This window comes from Manduca sexta, chromosome 19, assembly GCF_014839805.1.
Source record: "Manduca sexta isolate Smith_Timp_Sample1 chromosome 19, JHU_Msex_v1.0, whole genome shotgun sequence".
In the NCBI taxonomy this organism is placed as follows: Eukaryota; Metazoa; Arthropoda; class Insecta; order Lepidoptera; family Sphingidae; genus Manduca; species Manduca sexta.
This window is the reverse complement of record NC_051133.1, coordinates 3,500,218-3,522,016: the sequence shown is the minus strand read 5'-3', so window position 1 is coordinate 3,522,016 and position 21,799 is coordinate 3,500,218. Positions and strand designations below refer to the sequence as shown.

Below are 21,799 nucleotides of genomic sequence, written 5' to 3'. Positions count from 1 at the left end.
CTGGGAAGATGTTCACAGGTACTAATAAGGCCATGACCAAAATCTGGTTTAATAATAATCAAAATCTAGATACTATTAGAGCTTAGATGCTCATAGATACAATGAAAAAGAAAACAAAAAAATACGTGAAAACTTATCACGATATGGTACGTTAAAATGAAATTTAATTGGAAATTTAATATTCTTGTATTACCATCAACTAGAGCTCTTCAAGTGAATAATATAATATTTTTTTTTATTTTCTACGCAGTTTACGGATTCTTTGAATATCTTATAATACAGAATCATTTCGACATTGCTTTCAATGAAACCACATACTCGTATTTCCTTCTGCTAGCATTGTGCCAAAACTTATCCATAAGTAACGAATAGTGTCATCAAAAATACCAGCTTTGCTATCCAAATTTTTTAGTTTAGTGCGAATATAGTATACGTACACACGTATATGAAATACACATTTATGATTGAAAGTAGGATGGCTGTGACAAATTCCCTTAGAGTAGCGTGGCATTAGGGCGCGTAAAATAAAACAATTAACAAATAATTTTGTTCGATATTTATTTTGTTAGAAACTTACTTTTTTATTTTACTTACTTATCCTCGTATTATTTCCAAAAAGATACGTATGTGCTTTCATTCAGTAAAGCAATATCAAAATCCTCTGTGATAATAATTTATTTGTATCAATAACCGAAATACAAATTCAAAGTTGTCTCGCATATGAGAACTGAATCATATATTGAATCGCAATGAAACCAATTTATTATTTCACATTTATTTATTTACGACAAAAATACATCTCATGTACCTTCCGATGTCAATTCATAATTTCGATATATTGTAGCTGCACGAAATATTACAATCTTATACAGGACGTTTAAAAATGCAATACATTTCAACTCGATTTAACAATAGATCAGGGTCTCATATCCATTTTACTTTAACATTATTAAAATCAATTTTTGACTTCTCCTTTTTTAAGCGCACAATTATCATCTTGCTTTTAAAAACCGGGGGAAAAGCAATCAGTAAAATACGTCCCACAAAATATATCTCCCCTTGATGCAATGACCAATCTGTCCATAGTGAGTATAAGTCATATCCTAAAATATCATGTAAATTACTTGGCACATTTCAGTACCCTGGTAACATCTACTTAACATTAGACGTATTGCGTATACAAAATTTTATCTCGTGACTAATTTTGACCTCATGTAGAACTGTAGACTGTCTATAATTGTTTAAACTAATGTTTATCTATTTATTTAAGGACCTCTAACAAAGGATACACGGCATATAATAAATACAATGTCGTAATATTGGTACAATTAACAATGTGACGTGCCTCTTCAATTATAGGAGACCACAGCATGCAAATTTATATATTAGTACAGCGGCATCATCAGCCCGCTGTACTCCACTGCTGGATATAATCCTCTCCCAAGGTACACCACAGAGCTCGGTCTGCTGCTTTATACATCCAGTCGCAAAATACTATTAGCCACTTTTAATGATCCGATAACGTGCATTTTATGCATAGGCCGGCAAGAGCTCAGCTTCCAAAGAATGTCTCAAAAAAACCTGCTTCGTAAGTCGATGTTTGATTCTGATGTTTGTAATTGATCGAGAGACCAATACGTCAGTCACATGTTGGTCTCTCAATCAATCAGAATAAGGTTTCTCAAAATGGCGATCTGATTTTATAGTCACTTTTTGTTTTGTATCTATTATTACTCGACATTGGCAAAATCACCGATAAATAAACAATGGCAGCCATAATATAAAAAAAGAAAAATCACAATAAGGCGAAACGGAGTCGTATTGCGTTTTTTACCATTTTCTAAGCACACGGGTGCATACATAAAAAAGGCTATTTTTTTTCTTGTCCAAATGAAATTCTGCTATCGGACACGAAAATATCATGTATAGTAAGCTATTTTAAGCTAAAAATTACGATCAATACGAGATCTTACTATTGCCACTTACATATTATTGTAATATGTTACTGTTAAATAATACTTTCGGGTGACATTACCTGCATACGATGCTACTCTTACCTTACGATTAAATTGACATCTTGAATAATTTAATACCCAAATGTAGTATTGGTATATACTAGTTTATATTAACAGATGGATGTATGGTGACATACAGAAGTAATAGAGAAATATAGCCCATAACCATCGCACTATAAAAACGAATCGATAGACACCTCATTTATCAATAACGGTTCAGTAACGATTTGAAAGTGGAACAAATTGGATACATATTACATACATACGTAAGGTTACTTACTTCGCCGTAATGTCGTAAAAATCAGTAAAATCGAGATGACACAGTAGAGAGAGTTCATTTTATAAGTAAACATTTTAAAACCATTTTTTTTACTTAAAGATGGTCGCGTAACCTCTCAAGTCCCGCCAGAACGTATTTTTTTTATTATTAAAATAGTTTTCCAGTTAAAACTTTTTGCAGCTTTATTTGATCTTCGAACCATCTAACTTATCCATACATGGCTACAAAATATCGATACCGATAATAAGATTACGAAAATGTATGTCATCCAAAATATTACAGAAGACTTTTCAAAATCCACGCAATAGTAAATAAGTTATAAAACTTTGAAATTTAGTGGAAAAGGTATGTCAAACAGTAATAGGAAATTGTGACGTCACAGAGTGTCACCAGTTATAACGCTGCATGCGTGGAAAAGAGAGCCACATAACACCAACACTCCCCCACTTTTGCTCACAATAATATATCAAATATGAATAACTGTTTTATTTTTTAACCAATGTGATGCTAATTTAATAGAATTTCTTTTTAGTATTAGCTTCTGTTACATATAAAACAATGTACAAAACTACCCTATTATTTGTTACGAATCAAATGAGTACGCAGAATTTCTAGACGATGGTATTACTTACTTAGCACGTAGTTTAAAAAATCCAATTATTAAATAACGTCCGTTTAATCGATAACATTATCGATACTCTCCGATGCTTGAAACGTTTATCGATATTCACTTACATCAATTACTACATTGTTTTCATGCTACACTTATTATATTGTTGCTATAATTTGACATTCATTACACCAATGTCACTAGACACCGAAACTACTTTCTACTTAGGCCATTATTATTGCAGTAGGCCTTGTCAAATTCGATATTTATCCATATAAATACAAAAAGTACCACTTGAGCGTATTATAAGTACTTATACATAAACCGATTTCGAAAACCTAAATATCATAATAGACAAATACTACTCTATATATTTGAGATTATATTGTACATCTTACTAGGACATTGTAGATTTAAAGCAAACAAAATATTTTTAAAGGGTGGTCCAGTCACAAAGCACAAGACTTAGAAATCGTTGTCTAACAATTAGTACCAGCATTGGCTCATCATATATCTTTAGTGGTATAGTATTAGTGCCTTTGCCTACGCTATGTAGTGTTTGTGTTTACCGATGAGAGCATTGCATTATCTGTATTAGTGTGCGTTTGACATCATGAACTCGCACTAATTGCGCACGATTAGCATTCTAACCTTATTCTTGTGTTATGTGGTTCCAATAGTACTTATACATCAAAAAACTTAACATCGGTTTAAAGATAAAAGATTATTTTTTTCCACACAAAACTAACAATTTTAACAAGCGTAATATCCAAATAATTATACTATTATCACCATTTTTTTATGAATTTGTCAAACGCATTCATAATTAGCCAAATATTCGATGCACATACAATACTACCTTATTCTAACAATGCACATCAAATTTCTTTCATTGAAGCTAAAACTACCGCGCTCTCTGCATAAGCTACGGATAATTTTAGCTGAATGCCGAGGCCACACTATTATTTCATAGGCCATACTATCATTATCACATTATTTGTGGTGGAACTTTGGCTAAGCATGGCGTAGTCGTGTCTCATGTCAATTTCACAGGCTTCCATTGGGGTATTGGCAAAGTTATTACACCTTATTTAATGTGATAATAAACGTTAGACATTAACATTAGTGTGGCCGTAGCTTAGTAAATATCTACACTAAAACAATGAGGACGAAAATGTAGTATTGAAATAAATTCGAGCTAAACATGAAATTGAAATGTACTTTTAGCGTAAAAATATAAATAACAAACTATAAATATAAAAAAAACTCTGAAATACAAAATATACAAATGTATACTCTATTACAACAAATATAATGTAACTTCCTCTTAATAATTATCTTAAAGTCTACATAAACACTGATCACACTTAGCATTGTAGTCATACATTCATTAGACCGTAATTGCTTATCACTCATTCAAGTCGAAATAAAACTAGTTTTCGGAATATTCGCGCGTTTTTTCGACATTTCTAAAACTGCCTTCATGGTCCAAAGACTGTCAACAGTAAAATAAAACAAAAAAACCGCGATAACATACGAAAACTAGTTTTATATCGATGACAAACATTGATCTAAACACTACACTTCATGCACTGATCACTTCCACTATGTCCGTAGGCTCGCTCCCGCTCAGACCCCGAGCAGGCAGAGTGCGAGCAGGTTGGAGCATCAATCGACGTCGTCGGGCTCGTCCTCGCTCATGTCCTCGTCGCTGGTGACGTCAGGATCCGCGGCCTGGGACGTGCACCGCTCGCACCAGCACTTGAACAGGTAGTTCTGAGCCAGTTCCTGTGGGACAATTTATGTTCATATAGCAAATAGACAGCAATAAGTATATTCTATTTTGGTTGAATAATAAAAAAATATGAGTATTGTGATAAATTATTTGTTTAAAGTTGCAATATTAACCCAATGTCAAATGAACTTCAACACTTTAATTTAATTTGCTAAATTTGATGTATCCCGCTGGGTAATTTAAAATAATAATAATGCAAAACCAGTTGAGATTTAAAATTGGTAAATTGTGATGGGTGTAATAGTTGTTCTGTTCACAAGACACTTAATCGGACATAAACCACGAGTTAAAAGGTTACATTCAACCAAGTCTTATTAGGTTACCACATATTCCTATATTATAGGAATATGTGGTATACCTAATATTACCTATTCCCCCCAAAAGTATACTAAAATTTGGAAGCGTAATATTCAAAGTTCCTTACTTTCTGTCTAGAATGCCTGGACCTCTGAATCATGCATTCATCCAAGTAACTGATGCATATCTCATCACCAGGCATGATGGTCTTCAGAGCCTTCAATTGTATCCTGTGATTGGAGTACGGGAACGACGACTCCGCATTTGGCGAACAGCTGTGATTGCACGCACTTTGCAGTTCGAATAGACCAGAGCCTTCCGTGTTCAGGAATGTTCCAGATTCTGCAAAAGAATTACGTAAAATTAAGCTTAAATTGATGAATTAAATGTATGAAAAATTGTAAGTTATGCCATATAATTTTGTTTTTATTTACTAAAAGTATGATTTTTCCCACCTATTCCAAGTAGACAAGGGTATTGATATTTCTTGGATCAAATAATATCAATACTCTTACTCTTACCTTACCGCTACACACTACACTACAATTTATTTTAACTTTTTGGAGGTTTTAGGGTTAGGGGTAATTTAATTTTTTTATTCTCAGTATTACATCAGTTTAATGGGTAACAAGAGAACAGCTTGGGGTCTCAAGCTTTGATCTCACATTTTCAAGAGGTAAAAAAAAAACGTTACTTTCTTTCAATCCTCCTCTTTCTACCCAATGAACTAAAAAAGCCTCCCAAAGATCTCCCGCCCAAAACAACAACAGCTCAACAAACTTTCAGCTTTATACATTTGCATAGATGTTGTTTTAACTTCATTATAAAAATTAGGATAATTAACTCACCTTCCTCCACATATTGATACAGTTTATCAATATACAGGTTGATCTGTTTTCTCTCATCATCCGACATTGTCAACTCGGACACTGCATTCACCCACATAGCGAGCGGACTGGTTCCGATGCCTTGTCCATTAGTACCTACCAGTGCCATAAGAGCACAAAAACCTTCTGGCGTTAGGAACTGAAATAATTAAATACAACATTAGTCTTACATGAATATATAGAATGCAGGCTGATTCCAATATGTTCACAATTATGGGTGTGGTTCCTAACATAATACTCTGGTAATAGCTAGCAGAATCTGTTAATAAAATGATTTACACAGTTACATGATTGAGGAAAATCACCTAAGTTACTAAAATTGGCTTTAACAAAAAAATTCATTATGTAGTTCTTCATATTCATTATCAGACAATGCTACAGAAAAAACCTACATCCTGTATGTAATCGCCATCAATAACAGCTGCGGTTAGCTCCCGCAGCCTGTTCAGTTGAACGGCAAACTGTTCACCGAGTAGCTTGTGGATCAATTCTGCATCTTCATTCACAGTGCGGTGACAGAACTGTTTAATCTTAGCTGCTGCAGCAGCTGGGTCTGAATTTTGATTTATATAAGCCAATATTCGAATCAGGAGCAATATGTTTGTTGTCTCTGGTGGGTAGTGCATTTGCCTAAAAAAAAGAAGTTTTATGAATAAGTTGACTTAGAGGCCATTGTTTTAACCATGTCTTATTACACTGGACAAGGACTGGCCTTGCTGTGAATTCGCTTGTAATGCTAGTGCATGTGAGTAGGACTTTATCTTTACTGGACCATGGATACAACAATAGCTCATATTCTGGTTATTCTTCAGGCTAGATTTGTAAACATATTACTTTAAAGGTAAGTCCATATTTATATGATAAAAATATACATTTCTTTATTACATAACTAGCTTTTGCTTGCGGCTTCGCCCGCTTGTAGGAGTTTTCCGGGATAAAAGTCCCACTATATATTTTCCCAGGAAGTAGCCTATAACTTTCCCAGGGTCTTATAATATCTCCATACCTAATTTTGCTTTCTTATACCACGTCTTATGTCACGTCCGGTTCCCGTGGGAATGGGATAAAAAGTATCCTATGCCCGTCTCCTGGTTCTAAGCTACCTCTCCACCAATTTTCAGCCAAATCGGTTCATCCCTTCTTGAGTTATAAATAGTGTAACTAACACCACTTTCTTTTATATATATAGATGTAAAGAAGGTACATACATTTAAAAAATAACAGACATTCTATTAAATCACTCAAATTTTAATTTCCATTGATCATCCTTAAAGATGGTATTACATTTTGACTTGTTCTATTTTAGATATTGTAATAAAAATAAATAAAAAAAAATAAGAAAGGAAAAAGGACGACAAATTGTAATAAAAATAAATAAAAAATAATTGATATATTTATGTGTGTGGTATGGTTATGCTATTGAACGCCGTTTCAAATATAAATAAAGAAAAGAAAAGGGTTCGGGCGCCAGGCGTCAATAACATAACCATACCACACACATAAATATATCAATTATTTTTTATTTATTTTTATTACAATTTGTCGTCCTTTTTCCTTTCTTATTTTTTTTTATTTATTTTTATTACAATTTGGCGCCCGAACATCAAAAAATTTGGTGTAAAATCTGTAGCTAGATTTACACTATTATTTAAAGCTAATTGAACATGAGGCAAAAATTTTGACCAAGTTCTTTGATCATCTCTGACAAAACAGGCTATACAAGTTTCAACCGTCTTGTTATATCTTTCTACAGGATTATTTTGAGGGGTATAAACAGTATTAAAGAAAATATTAGTGATATTAAATCCTTTCAAGAAATCTGCAAAATGTTTAGAGGTAAATTGAGTACCGTTATCACAAACAATAATTTTAGGACAACCAAATTTCAAAAAGATTTCTTTTTCAAAAAGTTTACAAATTATTTTAGTAGTAGCATTGATCATGGGAAATATCCAACAATATTTAGTGAAGACATCTACAACTGAAAGAATATATTTATGACCCGAATAAGATTTAGGTAAAATTCCTATAATATCCACTGATAACATAAGCATGGGACGATCAACTTTCTTTGGATGGATTATCATACCAAGCGGTGGTGAAGTAGTATGTTTATAAGCTTTACAAACGTCACAAGAAGTAATATATTTTTGAACATCACCAAACATTCCTTTCCAAAAATAATGTAGTTTTAATTTATTTAATGTCTTATGTATTCCAAGGTGACCACTATTCAAATCATCATGATTTGACTTAATGGTGTCCAATACATGTTCTCTTGGAATAACAATTTTCCAATTAAGACGGCTACTAGGATTAAATTTATTTTTGCAATATTTATAAAGAATCTCATTTTCAACTCTAAAATTTTTGAATTTACAAGGAAACTTTTGACAATTAATAAATGTTTTTCTATACCAAGGATCACAAATATCATCATCAGGTAAGATTAAATTATCCTGAGGAACATTAATCGCAGCTACTTCAATACGAGATAACGCGTCAGGAACCAAATGTAAGGAACCTTTATTATGAACAATATCAAAAGTAAATTGAGAAATTCTAGCGGCCCAACGTGCCAAACGTCCACTAGGATTATTAAGACTTAAAAGCCATTTTAAGCTAGCATGATCAGTGACAACAGTAAACTTCATACCTTCAATATAAGGTCTAAAATGTTCAATAGAATCTAGAATAGCTAACAACTCACGTTCTGTGGTACTATAATTTCGTTCACACTTATTTAAAGATCTAGAATAATACGCTATAGGGTGTTGATCACTATTATCATCTTCTTGACATATAACACTACCAATTCCGACAGCACTAGCATCACAATGCAAAAAGAATGGTTTATCAAAATTAGGACATTGCAAAACAGGAGCAGAAATTAAAGTTTCTTTTAATTTTATAAATGCATTCTCAGCATCATCATTCCAAGTTAAAGGTTTTTTAGAATTTTTACTACCACCAGTTAATTTAGTTAAAGGAGAAGCGATATCCGCAAATTTAGAAATGAATCTACGATAATAAGAACATAAGCCAAGGAAACTTCTAAGTTGTTTAATAGTTTCTGGACGAGGAAAATTTTCAATAATTTCTAGTTTAGAAGGATCAGTATGCAAACCATTACTGTCCACGATGTAACCAAGATAACGAAGTTTGTCTTTACAAAATTGACACTTTTTCAAATTCACAGTTAAACCGGCATCCTTTAATATTTTATAAATTTTATTTAAGCATTCAATATGTGTATTGAAATCTGAATTTACGCAAATTAAATCATCTAAATATACAAATACAGAATTATCAAATTCAGGACCAATAAGTCTATCTACCAATCTTTGCAATTCAGCAGGTGCATTTGTGAGACCGAAAGGCATGCGAACAAATTCATAGAGACCTTTTCCAGGAACTACAAAAGCAGTTTTCTCACGAGAAGATTTCTCCAAGGGAATTTGTAAAAAAGCTTTAGAAAGATCTATAGCACTAATAAATTTAGCATCTCTAAGGTTATCTAATATCCTAGAAGTATAAGGTAATGGATAAGAATCTTTAACAGTAACAGAATTTAAGCGTCTCGAATCTAAACATAACCTGATTCCACCATCCTTCTTTTCCACAGCTAAAACAGGAGAAGACCAAGGAGATTTTGAAGGTTGAATAATACCTTCCCTTAATAAAACCTCTACTTCATCATACAGTTCTTTTTGTTTAGCAGGACTCAAAGGCCAATAACGTTGTTTAATAGGATCACTAGTGACCTTAATTTTATGTTCAACAAGATGAGTAAGACCTAAACCTTTTTTCTCATAAGAAATATCTTCAAAAAGAGCAATAACATTATTTAATTTTTGTTTCTCAGAAGGAGAAAGTTTATCAACAGAAGTAACCGTAAAAACTTGTGGTTCACGAGAATTCACTAAAGTTATATTTTTCCATAAATCCTTACAAAGTTCAAATTCCAAACAAAAATCAAAACCTAAAATTATATTGGGTTTAAAAGAAGGAATAATTAAGAATGTTATGTTTTTAATTAAATCATCACAACAAACTGGCAACGTCATGGTGCCCACAATTTGTTGAGCTGAACCATCAGCTGTAAAAGCAGAACTTGCTTCAGGAACGGAGTCAATTTTATAACCTAAATTTAGAAATTGTTTATGACTATTGGAACCTAGAACACAACTACTAGAACCAGTATCTAATAAACCTAAAAATTTAATATTATCCACTAAAAATTCCAAATAAGGTCTACTATCTTTACATTTAACAAATAATATTGGTGCAGATGTATAAATTTTAAAAAATGTTTTTAGATAACCTAACCAATCCGAAAATTCCTTTTTCTGCATATCACTATCAGGTTTGTGACTAATAAAATTTTCAGACATCGATTCACGCGCGGTTGAAACAAAAACCGGTGATCGATGGGACCTAATCAGTTTTTTGGCTTTGCCAAACAAACATCACACTTCTTGGTAGTGACACCAGGCTTTAAACATTTGAAGCAAACTAAACCGGGAATAGTAGGACAAATTTTATAATCATGACCTTCCTTTTTACATTTTAAACAAATTAAATTAGTCGACACTGCATTAGATTTAGGACAAGATTTCCCTGACGTGACCTTGGGCTTCCTATCAACAAGAACCTCAAGCTCTTTAGAGAAATCTAAGAATTGCTCAACGGAATCAATATGTCTACCTAAAATAAAAGGTGTATAAAGTGGCAACATAATATGTTTTATTATTTTAACTAAAACCGAGTCAAATAAAGGATGAGACAGTCTACTAGCCATATCTAAAATTTCTGTAATGAAATCTGGAAGAGATTCTGAAGATTGTTGTTTTCTAGTTCTAAGTTCATATTCCAAAAAGTAATCATAATCAGGTTTATCAAAACGCCTAAGAAGAGCAAGTTTAAGTTCCTGCCAAGAAGCAATTCGAATTCTGACCGTACGGAACCATTTGGCCGCTATATCAGAAAGTAAATCAGAAAAAGACCCAACTAAAAGAATTTCATCGAAATTTTTAAATAAAAAATATTCCTCAACTTGTGTGATAAATTCACGGACACACGTTTTACCATTAAAGACAATTTTACTCTTTTTAAATCCAATAATTTATTTGAAGAAGTGAGATTTTTCCTAATGTGTTCGTTGACCAAAACATTTAAAGAATTGAACGAAGGTAAGGCATTGACCGCAAAAGCTGAAGAAGAATGAGCAATACGTTCACTGTTATCGAAAGGGTTCTGAGCCTCTGTCAGATTAATAAGTTCAGGTGCCGCAGCAGTAGATGGACCGACATCGACCGAGACACGATTGTCTTTCAACTCCGGAAACTGGATTTCCTTATCCATTATGAAAATCAAAATTTAAAAGTGCAAACTATAAAGTTAAATAAGGTAATTATTAAGTTTTATCAAAGTTAAAGTATTTTATGAAAATTTATAAAGTTATACTCAAAATACTTGAAGATGCAATAGTGACTCACAAAATTGTTATACTTAATTAAAGTATGTTCACTTAATTAAATTTTTAAACAAACTAAGTTTAATATTGAATTTTAAACTTAAAACATTTTAAAGTAGTCTCGATACAACAAAAGACAGTTTACACCATATACACTGGTAGTTTCGCAAGATAAAAACAATGTGCTGAAAATAAACACAATAAAAAAGAAAACAATAAAGTACAAGGTCAATATTGGTTACAACTTTAAATATAAATTGCATTTAAGTTTTAAAGTTTTAAAGTAAAGTTACAAATGTATTACAAACCAATAGTGATTGTAAACAATACATAAAAGATAGATGCAACAATGAACCAAAATAAATGTCCTAGAAAACCTATCAGAAAAAGCCTACTTCATGTCCCTGTTCTTCGGACGCCAAATTGTGAAAGATTAAATTGGATTATTTAATCCATGATGTTATCCTTCAAGAACCGTCAAAGAAAGTGACTTCCTGTGTCTATGACAGCCGTCCATCATCCTCGTAGGGATGGGAAAGTCCATAGATCGACGTAGAGATGTCCCTCAGACAATCCACTAAAAGACATCAAAACGACCACTGACCCTATCGAATGTGACCAGTGCAGGAAATCCTACTTCCGCAATTTTATTTAATTTTTAAGTGGCAATGTTGGCAATCACCTGTCAAACCAAGCAAAGCCTCCAGAGCCGCAATAAATAAACAAAAAAAACTTGACAAACCAAACATGTAACGTAATCAAAAAATTACGTTACAATATTAATTGACAAGAATGCATATACCTCACATACACACATCAAAACAGGTTTTACTTGAGTTTATAGTTTATGGTTATATTTAGCTTTGTGAAATGCTCAAATGTAAACTTTAAACAATTCAAAAAACTATAGTACTGGAAACAAAAATAGTCTCAATATAAATATACCAACTCACTTCCACTCCTCCAATACTACAGTCATTGGATGCAGGGCATCTAATGAATCGTGGCACATTGACCTGTGGTACGTAACATAGGCCTGCTGTTTGCAAAGCTCGGAGCAATACAGAGCCTCGCATTCATCACAACCAGTAGCTTCAACAAGGTTCATCTCAACGCAGTCTGCATGGGGCAGCACAATATCCGACTTGCAGGAAAGACGTCTCACATTACGTTCCGGTGTTTCTAAAGGCCTGGAATAAATTAATGCATTTTTAAGGAACAAATTCCTGTGACAATCATTCATCGTTTTATCATAAGTTAATCCATTTTCTAAATTTGGTTTAGTTTAAACTGTAATTCAGATTTCAATTGACCGCTATGGTCTATTAATTATATATGTGTTAACATTTAGATTCTATTTTGATTTTTAACTAGTTCGATCTTAGGCCGGTTTTGCTTTGTGAAATGGTTACAAACATGAATATAGCAAAGTTATGTGTCGACTGGAGTTGTGCGATAAATCTCAGCCAAACAGCCACAAAAAATAAACTGATACTTCATTGTAATCTCTTAGTGGAGCTTTAGTAAAAGAGGGCTAATAGATAAGGTCTCACTGATTGACAACCTCACAGAGCTACCTGCACCTGTTTGGTGTAAACACCCTAAACCTATAATGTATTTATTTATATGTTATGGTAGCACCAACATGTTTTTAATTATTAACAGTATGCATATTTTTTCGTAATATAATGCACTAGATGTTAGTGGTAGCTGATCGATAATATGCGCGCGCACGTGAGAAATGGCCCAGATTTAGCATCTATTAAAAATCATATTTACGATTGAGATTTACGTATCCAAGCATTTCTAATAAGTCGCAGAGCCTTAAAATCATGAAACTGATTGAAACCGGCGCGTTTACATTACTGCTAAAGAAGTGAATTAAAAAAATTACCTCATACAATGATCGCAAGCTAAGTATCTGTAAGCTGCATTCCATGCGAATTGGCACGAGACTATCGGGTCTTCTTCGAGGATAATATCACCTGGATCATACTTCTTGGTAGCAAACAACCCCTTACCCTGAACAGAACATAAACCTTTATCCCTCGAATATCACAAACACACAATTCAATTAAAGGTTTATACTTACCTTATTACTGTTGGTTATCTTTATTTCAAACCCCTCCATTTTAGTACTTAATAGTAAATCACAAAAACTGAAACTCGCAAGGAAATTATTGGGAATTTTCTAATTTTCAGGTTAAATGCAACATGTCGGCACTTGGCAAGCAAATTTTTTTTTTCTATTTATTCCTGTCGATGGAAGATGTCAAATACTGAGACTAGTATTCCCACTTACAATTTTGATCTTACCCTAGACTATAAGAAATTAATTAAAAATTTCTCAAAAAAATCATATTTGAGAGAGTAAAACATTCAAGCCATGAGATATTCACCAATAAAACCACTAAAATTTTGTTACATCCAAACCATACTAATATTATCTATGCTGTGCATTGTGCAGCTGTCATTTTACGTTTGACATTTCGAAATGGCGGTCAATGTTTCGTCACAATAAACAATAATTTTGGAAGTTTTCTTAAAATAAAATTGGTTAAAATGCATATAAAACAGGTATGTATATTATTATTTAATATTCAAAAAACTGTGCTTAGTTTATCCACAGTTTTTGGCTTAACTTTAATAATATTGTTTTAATGACGCCATGCAATGTTTACAGGTAATTATACAAGGATTTAAGAGTTACAGAGAGCAGATAGTCGTGGAACCATTTGATAAAAGGCATAATGTTGTGGTCGGACGCAACGGGTCCGGTAAAAGTAACTTTTTCCACGGTAAGTACAAAATTAGGTTCGTAAACTTTACTGTCAGGAGAAGTCTTGTACTTTCTATCACTATTATTATAGAACTTCCTATAATATGCTTGATTTCATGTTTAACATTACCTATAATAGTGACTTTGGGTATAAGCACACACTTGGTTTAAACACTAACTTCATTAGTAATATAACCTTTTAACGATAGCTTAATTTGTATTGTCTGTATTGAAACCGTGCGTTGTGAGTTATAACAGTGCTCATTGCATATATTATTATGGAATGCGTCTGTGGTAAAATAAAAAAACTTCTAGAAACTGTTATGTCCTTTTAATATCTATATCTATTTGAATTTAACACACTACATAAACACCAGCTCAATGTCTAATACTATAATTAGATAATATTCTTAATATTTATAATTTTTCCAGCTATACAATTCGTGCTAAGTGATGAGTTCTCACACTTGAGGCCAGAACAGCGCCTGGCCTTGCTTCATGAAGGGACGGGCCCTAGGGTCATATCTGCATTCGTGGAGATTATTTTTGACAATTCTGACAATAGGATTCCTGTAAGTATACATTTTATGTGATAGTAAAAGTCTTCCAGTCTTTAGTGTGATTATATTATCATCATAGCATTGTAGAAATTTTCTTTATTGATATTTTAAACACAATAAAATATTTAATATATTTTTTATCAAAATTAAATGTTCCACATGTAATCCATCCATCAATTCATGTGTACACTAAAGTGCCCCTCCTGTTACCACAAAGGCTGCAAAGTCTTAGAAACATCAGGAGAAAGCTGCAATAAAATCCCTAAAATAGTTTAATTTTAATGTCTAACATTCACATAAACATAAGAAATCATTATACACTTTAGTATACCATAATATAATATGTAATACAATATACAGGGTCATTTTGACACTGCATTACTATATAATAAAATGGTAAGCTGTATAAAATGGTTAATTCAATTTTATGTGGAAGGATGGATGAATCTTTTTTGTAGTAATGGTTATCTTTAACAGATTGAAAAAGATGAGATATTCTTGCGACGTGTCATTGGATCCAAGAAGGACCAGTTCTTCCTCAATAAGAAAGTGGTGCCTCGGTCTGAAGTGCTGAATTTGCTTGAGAGTGCTGGATTGTCAAATTCCAATCCATATTACATTGTCAAACAAGGAAAGGTATGTGTGTTAGATTACAATGTGTTATATAGTTATCTATACTTTTATGAAAGCTTGAAGAGTTTGTTTGTTTGAACCCGCTAATCTCAGGAACTATTGTTCAAATGTAAAAAATATTTTAGTGTTGGATAGCCCATTTATAGCGGAAGGCAATAGGCTGTATAACATCATTGCTATGACCAATAAAAACTAAGCATCAATAAAAAATAATTCCTTTTGAGAGTTTCCATTATAGCACTGTGTAAACGGTTAAAGTTGTGCAAAACAATCATGTATGATGGTATTATACCTCTTAAAAAGCTCTATATAAGTATAATTTAAATGTTTTAATGAAATTTCAACATTCCATTTATAAAAATGAGGCATATGAATTGCCTAATAATTGCCTAATTTTACATTGGCAGGTTATAACTGTTATCTAGTAATGGATAAATTTGCCTTTTTATTTTTGCATGCAACAGATCAATCAAATGGCGGTAGCGCCAGACTCGCAGAGATTGAAGCTGCTCAGAGAGGTAGCTGGCACGCGCGTCTACGATGAGAGAAGGGAGGAGTCAGTTACCATACTGAAAGAAACTGTCGGAAAGGTCAATATAACTTACAAATCACAGTCATTTTACTTTTGACCACTTTTGATATACTCAAATATTAACATTGAAGATACTTGTATACTCAAATATAGTAAAACATTGAAAGGTGTTATTATATTGAATTCAAATTGCTATAACATATACAGCTATTGAATATTATTTCTTGAATTATAAAAATGAAGTTATAATGGTATTGTACTTATTGAGTACAATATGAATAGCGACTGCGCGTGCGCCGCTACTGCGGTTCTTAGAGCGCACTAGTAGTTTAAGGTGAACTACACTAACGAGTTTACATGATAAGGTGTAAATTATTGTATCATATTATAATTACCAAGAAAACCACAATTCACCCCTAATAATAAGTAGATGTAAAAATAATCTGATACATGTCCATTTTCATAGGTTGAAAAAATCAACGAGTTCCTGCAAACAATAGAAGAGCGTCTGAAGACCTTGGAAGAAGAAAAGGAGGAACTGAAGGAATACCAGAAATGGGACCGCGCGCGACGCGTCCTGGAGTTCATCATACACGACACCGAACACAAGGAGAACAAACGGAAACTAGAGGAGGTAATATAACTTTTCCAAAAAGATAAATAAGCAGGTACTCAATCCAAATTAGTAAACAGTAGTCTACAATCCAAATTTACACACACTTTTATACTTTAATTTTTAATTGAACAATCTATAATAAAAAATGAATAAACAATTTAATTGTCATAATTAGGTATGCAATTAAATTGAGACTGTAATGCAAATCTTATTTTTGTTCACATTTAATGCCTCATTATTTCAAACAGGAAACAGTGCTGAATGTTATTTGATTATATAAGTGAAAACAATAGTCAGTACCTAAGGTTTGCATGCAAGAATGTTGTATGTACCTATTAGTTATAGGAATATTACTATGAAATAATGAAAATCATCAAATATCAGAAAATAGTTTCAAGTAGTGATACGAAATTTTCACTCATCTGTTTTTTTTTTGTTCGTCTTAATACATTCATTTTATTAAATATTAAAACTATTTCGTTACATACATTTATTTTGAGAAATATTTATATTGCATCGGAATATAATATGTGATGCTGTTAGTGTATGTTATAATAATAATATAAATTTATATTAATATATTTCGTACAGTTGGAAAAACTTCGCTCGAACAGTGGTAAAGAGCAACAACATTATGCTGACTTGGTGAGAGAGGCCCAGGACCATGTCAGAGAAGCAAACAGGTAAATCTAAATAAGTCTATTTTGTTTTTTGTCGTCTTGATAAACAAACAGTTTATCTAATTCATGACTATGATTTCTTATGTTTACGCGAATGTTAGACATTAAAATACACAATTTTTCAGAATTTATCGCGATGTTTGGGTGTGTTGGGAAAATTAAAAAATAAAAACCACAATAAAATCCATTTTTTTTTAAATTTTAATTCATCCCTGTTCGCATCGAATCAAACTAGTGTTTCATTGAATGGTCACCACTGTAAGGAGTACGCGGAGGTGACCATTCAATGAAACACGGAGTTACATAACTTGTTTATTGTACTCGACGGTTGTACATAGAGTGTCCTTAGTCTAGCGCAACTGACTCTTATATTCTACGACCGCTACATATTCTTTGATATTTCGAAGGTTTTGACTTTAAGCCAAAGCCGCCTTGTTTTGAAATATTTAATATTTTCAGGAAGTTAAAAGAAGCACGTAAGGACGTGGCGGCGGCTCGAGAAGAAAAGGACATTCTGTCGACGGAACAACAGCAGTTGCTTCGCGAGAAGACCAAATTGGAACTCGCCATCAAAGACTTAACAGATGATGTCGACGGCGACAATAAATCTAAGGTAATAAACTATTAAAAGCATTGTGGTATTATGCGATCTGATAATTTGGTGATAAAGATTGACGAAGAAGAGACCAAAGTCATATTGCATGGCAACAGTGAACCTTGCTCAATTGATAGTGAATTTTGGTCTTTCATATCCCACACACTAACCCCCTTATTCATAGAGGTTATTATCTAAGAATGGAGTAATGCTGTGATAACAAGTCTGTTTCTCAGTGCCCAACGGCCCTATGTTTACGCACTGCGAAGGCTGCCATGCCGTCAGCACTGAAAAACAGACATGTTATCACAGCTTTGCTCCGTCCTTAAATAAAAAACGTCTATGAATACGGAGGTAAGTCGTTATAATTATTTTGGGTATTCTGTAACTAAGTTCAGACTAATCACACTGATCTAATAATAATTCTTAGCAGTGTCGTTTCTATTTTTCAATGAAAAGCCGACTAGACGAAGGCGGAATGTTTAACTAAGTTACAGCCCATTAACTATAGCTGCCGAGTATTATATGACGGCAATTAACATTTCTACCAACAGGAAAGAGCAGAAGCCGAGCTGGAGCGGCTTCGTCAACAAATATCGGAAAAGGAGCGAGAGTTGGAAGAACTGAAGCCCAAATATGAGGAGATGAAAGCTCGCGAGGAGGAGTGCACGCGAGCTTTGGCGTTGAACCAGCAGAAACGGCAGGAGTTGTACGCGAAGCAGGGCAGAGGCACCCAGTTTACAAGCAAACAGGACAGAGACCGCTGGATTGAGAAGGAGTTGAAGTAAGATTTATGTTAATGTGAAAGTAAATTTGTTTATTTGATTTCCACAATATAAAGCTACAGAATGCATAAGTATTGCAAATGAAAGTCCCGTTGAAATCATTTCAAATGTTTCAAAGATTAATTTAGACTAAAAGTTTTTGTAATTTCTATCCAAATATTTTTTTTATAATTAAAGAATATAATATACGATGCATGTTTGTATTTACGAAGTTGGGACCCATAATGGTCAATAACTATTTTTTCTTCTACAGGTCCCTAAACAAACAAATAAAAGACAAAAAGGACCATGAGAACAAACTGCGCGAGGATCTCCGACGCGACGCGACCAAACTCACCGAGTTGGAGAAGAGAATAGAGGAGACTACGAAAGAGATGGAGAGGCAGAGAGTCGCCATCGACGAGCATAACAAACAGTATTACGAGTGTAAGAAAAGGAAGGATCAGGAGCAGAGTGCTAGAAAGTGAGTTGGTTCTCTAATTTTTTATTAGTAGGAGATAATAGGAGATGAGAGGCATACAGCTGCCATCAAATATAACAAATAATACTATGGGTGATCACAATGATAGTGCCAGAAAGTGAGTTAGATAATTAAAACAGAATATGAGACAGGAGGAGATGGAGGCAAGAAAGTGAGATTCCAGCTTTTTTTATGGCATATTTTGAAATAAATGTATTTCAAAGATATGCTGCTAGATAGCGCTAAATTTGCTTTAATTAGACACAATAAATAGACACATTTATTGTTTCAATTTTATCATCATTCACACTTTGGCAAAATATTATGAACAAATACACGGGAATTCAGTAATTAATTAAAAATGATTTTCTTGAGAAATAATGACAAATAAATTCATTCGAAAACGTAGATGTACAGTCAGTCACAAAAGTAGCTGAACAATTTCAAAACATATAAACGCTTCTTCATATTCACTTCAATCGAACTTTTTTTTTATTAAATCTAAAATAAAGATTATTTTGCTAAAAAAACAATTATTGATAAAATGAAAAAAGTTTAACAATTTGAAATTTTGAACTTGCTCAACCGCTTTTGTGGCTGAGCGTACATTATGTCTTTAGGAATAAAACTAACTTCTACTTGTAACTAGTGAACTATGGCGTAAAGAAACAACGTTGACACAAAATCTGTCATCACTGAAGGAAGACTTGGCGAAAGCGGACCAAGCACTACGCTCAATGGCGGGAAAGGTAGGTCATTGAATTAATGAATAGTTGTATTATGTGCATTATTAATTATTAAGCATTTTTGTAATATAATATTTATTTAAACCTAAATTGTATAATCAGGCCAAAATCAAGGTAATGTATAGGCTACAGTGCATGATAGAAAGAAAACAAATCTATACTTCTATATACTATTATATAAAGCTGAAGAGTTTGTTTGTTTGAACGCGCTAATCTCAGGAACTACCGGTCCAAACCGAAAAATTCTTTTTGCGTTGGATAGCCCTTTGTTCGTGGAGTGCTATAGGCTATATATCATCACGCTATACCCAATAGGAGCGGAGCAGTAATGGCTAATCTCAGGAACTACCGGTCCAAACTGAAAAATTCTTTTTGAGTTGGATAGCCCTTTGTTCCTGGAGTGCTATAGGCTATACATCATCACGCTATATTCAATAGGATCGGAGCAGTAATGGCTAATCTCAGGAACTACCGATTCGAACTGAAAAATTCGTTTTGTGTTGGATAGCCATTTATTTGTGGACCGCTATAAGCTATATATCATCACGCTATGTCCAATAGGAGCGGAGCAGTAATGGCTAATCGCAGGAACTACCGGTTTGAACTGAAAAAATCTATTTGTGTTGGATAGCCCTTTGTTCCTGGAGTGCTATAGGCTATATATCATCACGCTATGACCAATAGGAGCGGAGCAGTAATGAAACATGTTGCAAAAACGGGAAAATTATAAGTTTTGAGAGCTTCCGTTGCCTGCGCTGCGTAAACGGTTAAAGTTATGCAACAATGATGTATGACGGGATTGTTCCACTTTAAAAGTTCTAAAAAATATTATAAAACAAAAGTCCCCCGCTGCATCTGTCTGTCTGAACGTGTTAAACTCAAAAACTACCCAACGTATTAAGATGAAATTTGGTATGGAGACAGTTTGAGACCCTGGGAAGAACATAGGCTCCCGGGAAACTACTACTTTTATAACGGAAAACTTTAGCCTGAAAAACTTTATAACGCGGGCGGATCCGCGGGCAAAAGCTAGTATACAATATAATACATATTTGACAACAATAACTGCAGACGGTGTATTGCATACTGCTGATTGGCAGTAAAAATAAACAAAACAGCAGTACATTCACTACAAAATTTCTTCAATATCTTTCCAGCCCATACTGAACGGGCGCGACAGTGTGCGCAAAGTACTAGAGACATTCCAAGAACGGGGTGGCGAGTGGGCCAAGATCGCCACGCAGTACTACGGACCAGTTATAGAGAACTTTACGTGTGACAAGACCATATACACCGCTGTTGAGGTAAGAGTGGGTTATAATAAATATATAGCATGCCCAGCAGTGGAGCAGCATATAACATATTTCATAAAACAGTCAAAATAATATCCTTTATATGTTCGAGTATCATAATAAGATGTTGCATATACTGAAGTTTATAAAATAAAATACTTTATTTATCACGTAGGCGAACAAATTTGCACTTATGGTATGTCAAATCAATTTATAAAAATAATAATTATTATTTCCAAAAAACATTTTAGATCACTTTTATAACTATGTACATTTTAAATTAGGGATAAAATTCTTAAGGAATACAAGGCATAAGGTATAATAAAGTAGCCAGTATGGGTTGGCAGGTAGGGGGTAATATAAAGCTAACACTTTAGTTCAGTTTAGTCTTGACTTAGTTTTTGTTGACTGCCGGCATATCATCCGCTTCAGGATATTCAATATCCTAACGAATTATGGTTGAATGAACATGAAGAGTACTGAAGATCTTTGGGGTTTGTCTGTTAAAGCGTTGCAGTCAGTGATAGTTAGCATCGCCCCAATCCTTTCTGATATTTTTAATTGCTGCATAAGAGACGGCATATTCCCTGATCTTATGAAGATAAGTAAAGTAGTACCAATTTTTAAAACTGGTTGCTCCAACACCCCCCTCCAATTATAGGCCTATTTCTATTTTACCAGCTTTAAGTAAAATATTCGAAAAGTTAATGCTTAATCAAATGCTGGTGTTCTTTAATAAAAATGAGATTCTACATGACAGG

At 33.4% G+C, this 21,799-nt stretch overlaps 2 protein-coding genes across 2 annotated transcripts in view; one reads left to right on the top strand and one right to left on the bottom strand.

Annotated features, from left to right (window-relative positions):
* Positions 1–763: 763 nt before the first annotated feature.
* LOC115446186 (SET and MYND domain-containing protein 5) lies at positions 764–13,782 on the bottom strand. The gene is made up of 7 exons (XM_030172752.2): positions 13,453–13,782; positions 13,255–13,382; positions 12,314–12,550; positions 6,277–6,514; positions 5,846–6,023; positions 5,125–5,339; positions 764–4,693 (listed from the first exon to the last, which is right to left on the bottom strand). Exons 1-7 carry the CDS (start codon positions 13,489–13,491, stop codon positions 4,574–4,576), a joined length of 1,155 nt encoding a protein of 384 aa, XP_030028612.2. The 5' UTR covers positions 13,492–13,782; the 3' UTR covers positions 764–4,573.
* A 33-nt stretch (positions 13,783–13,815) lies between these two features.
* Positions 13,816–21,799, top strand: part of LOC115446187 (structural maintenance of chromosomes protein 3) — a 29,044-nt gene continuing 21,060 nt past the window's right edge. The window contains 12 exon segments of the mRNA XM_030172753.2: positions 13,816–13,937; positions 14,044–14,158; positions 14,572–14,711; positions 15,177–15,335; positions 15,797–15,922; positions 16,331–16,498; positions 17,072–17,163; positions 17,620–17,773; positions 18,310–18,539; positions 18,794–19,003; positions 19,650–19,749; positions 20,904–21,050. Coding sequence (XP_030028613.1) covers positions 13,923–13,937; positions 14,044–14,158; positions 14,572–14,711; positions 15,177–15,335; positions 15,797–15,922; positions 16,331–16,498; positions 17,072–17,163; positions 17,620–17,773; positions 18,310–18,539; positions 18,794–19,003; positions 19,650–19,749; positions 20,904–21,050 — 1,656 coding nt within the window. The 5' untranslated portion in view covers positions 13,816–13,922.

Coding starts and splice junctions, on each gene's coding strand:
- LOC115446186 (XM_030172752.2), bottom strand. CDS start 13,491: ATGGAGGGGTTTGAAATAAAGATAACCAACAGTAATAAG. Junction 13,383..13,452: donor AGATAACCAACAGTAATAAG/GTAAGTATAAAC, acceptor TGTTCTGTTCAG/GGTAAGGGGTTGTTTGCTAC. Junction 5,340..5,845: donor GTATCAATATGTGGAGGAAG/GTGAGTTAATTA, acceptor ATTCTTTTGCAG/AATCTGGAACATTCCTGAAC.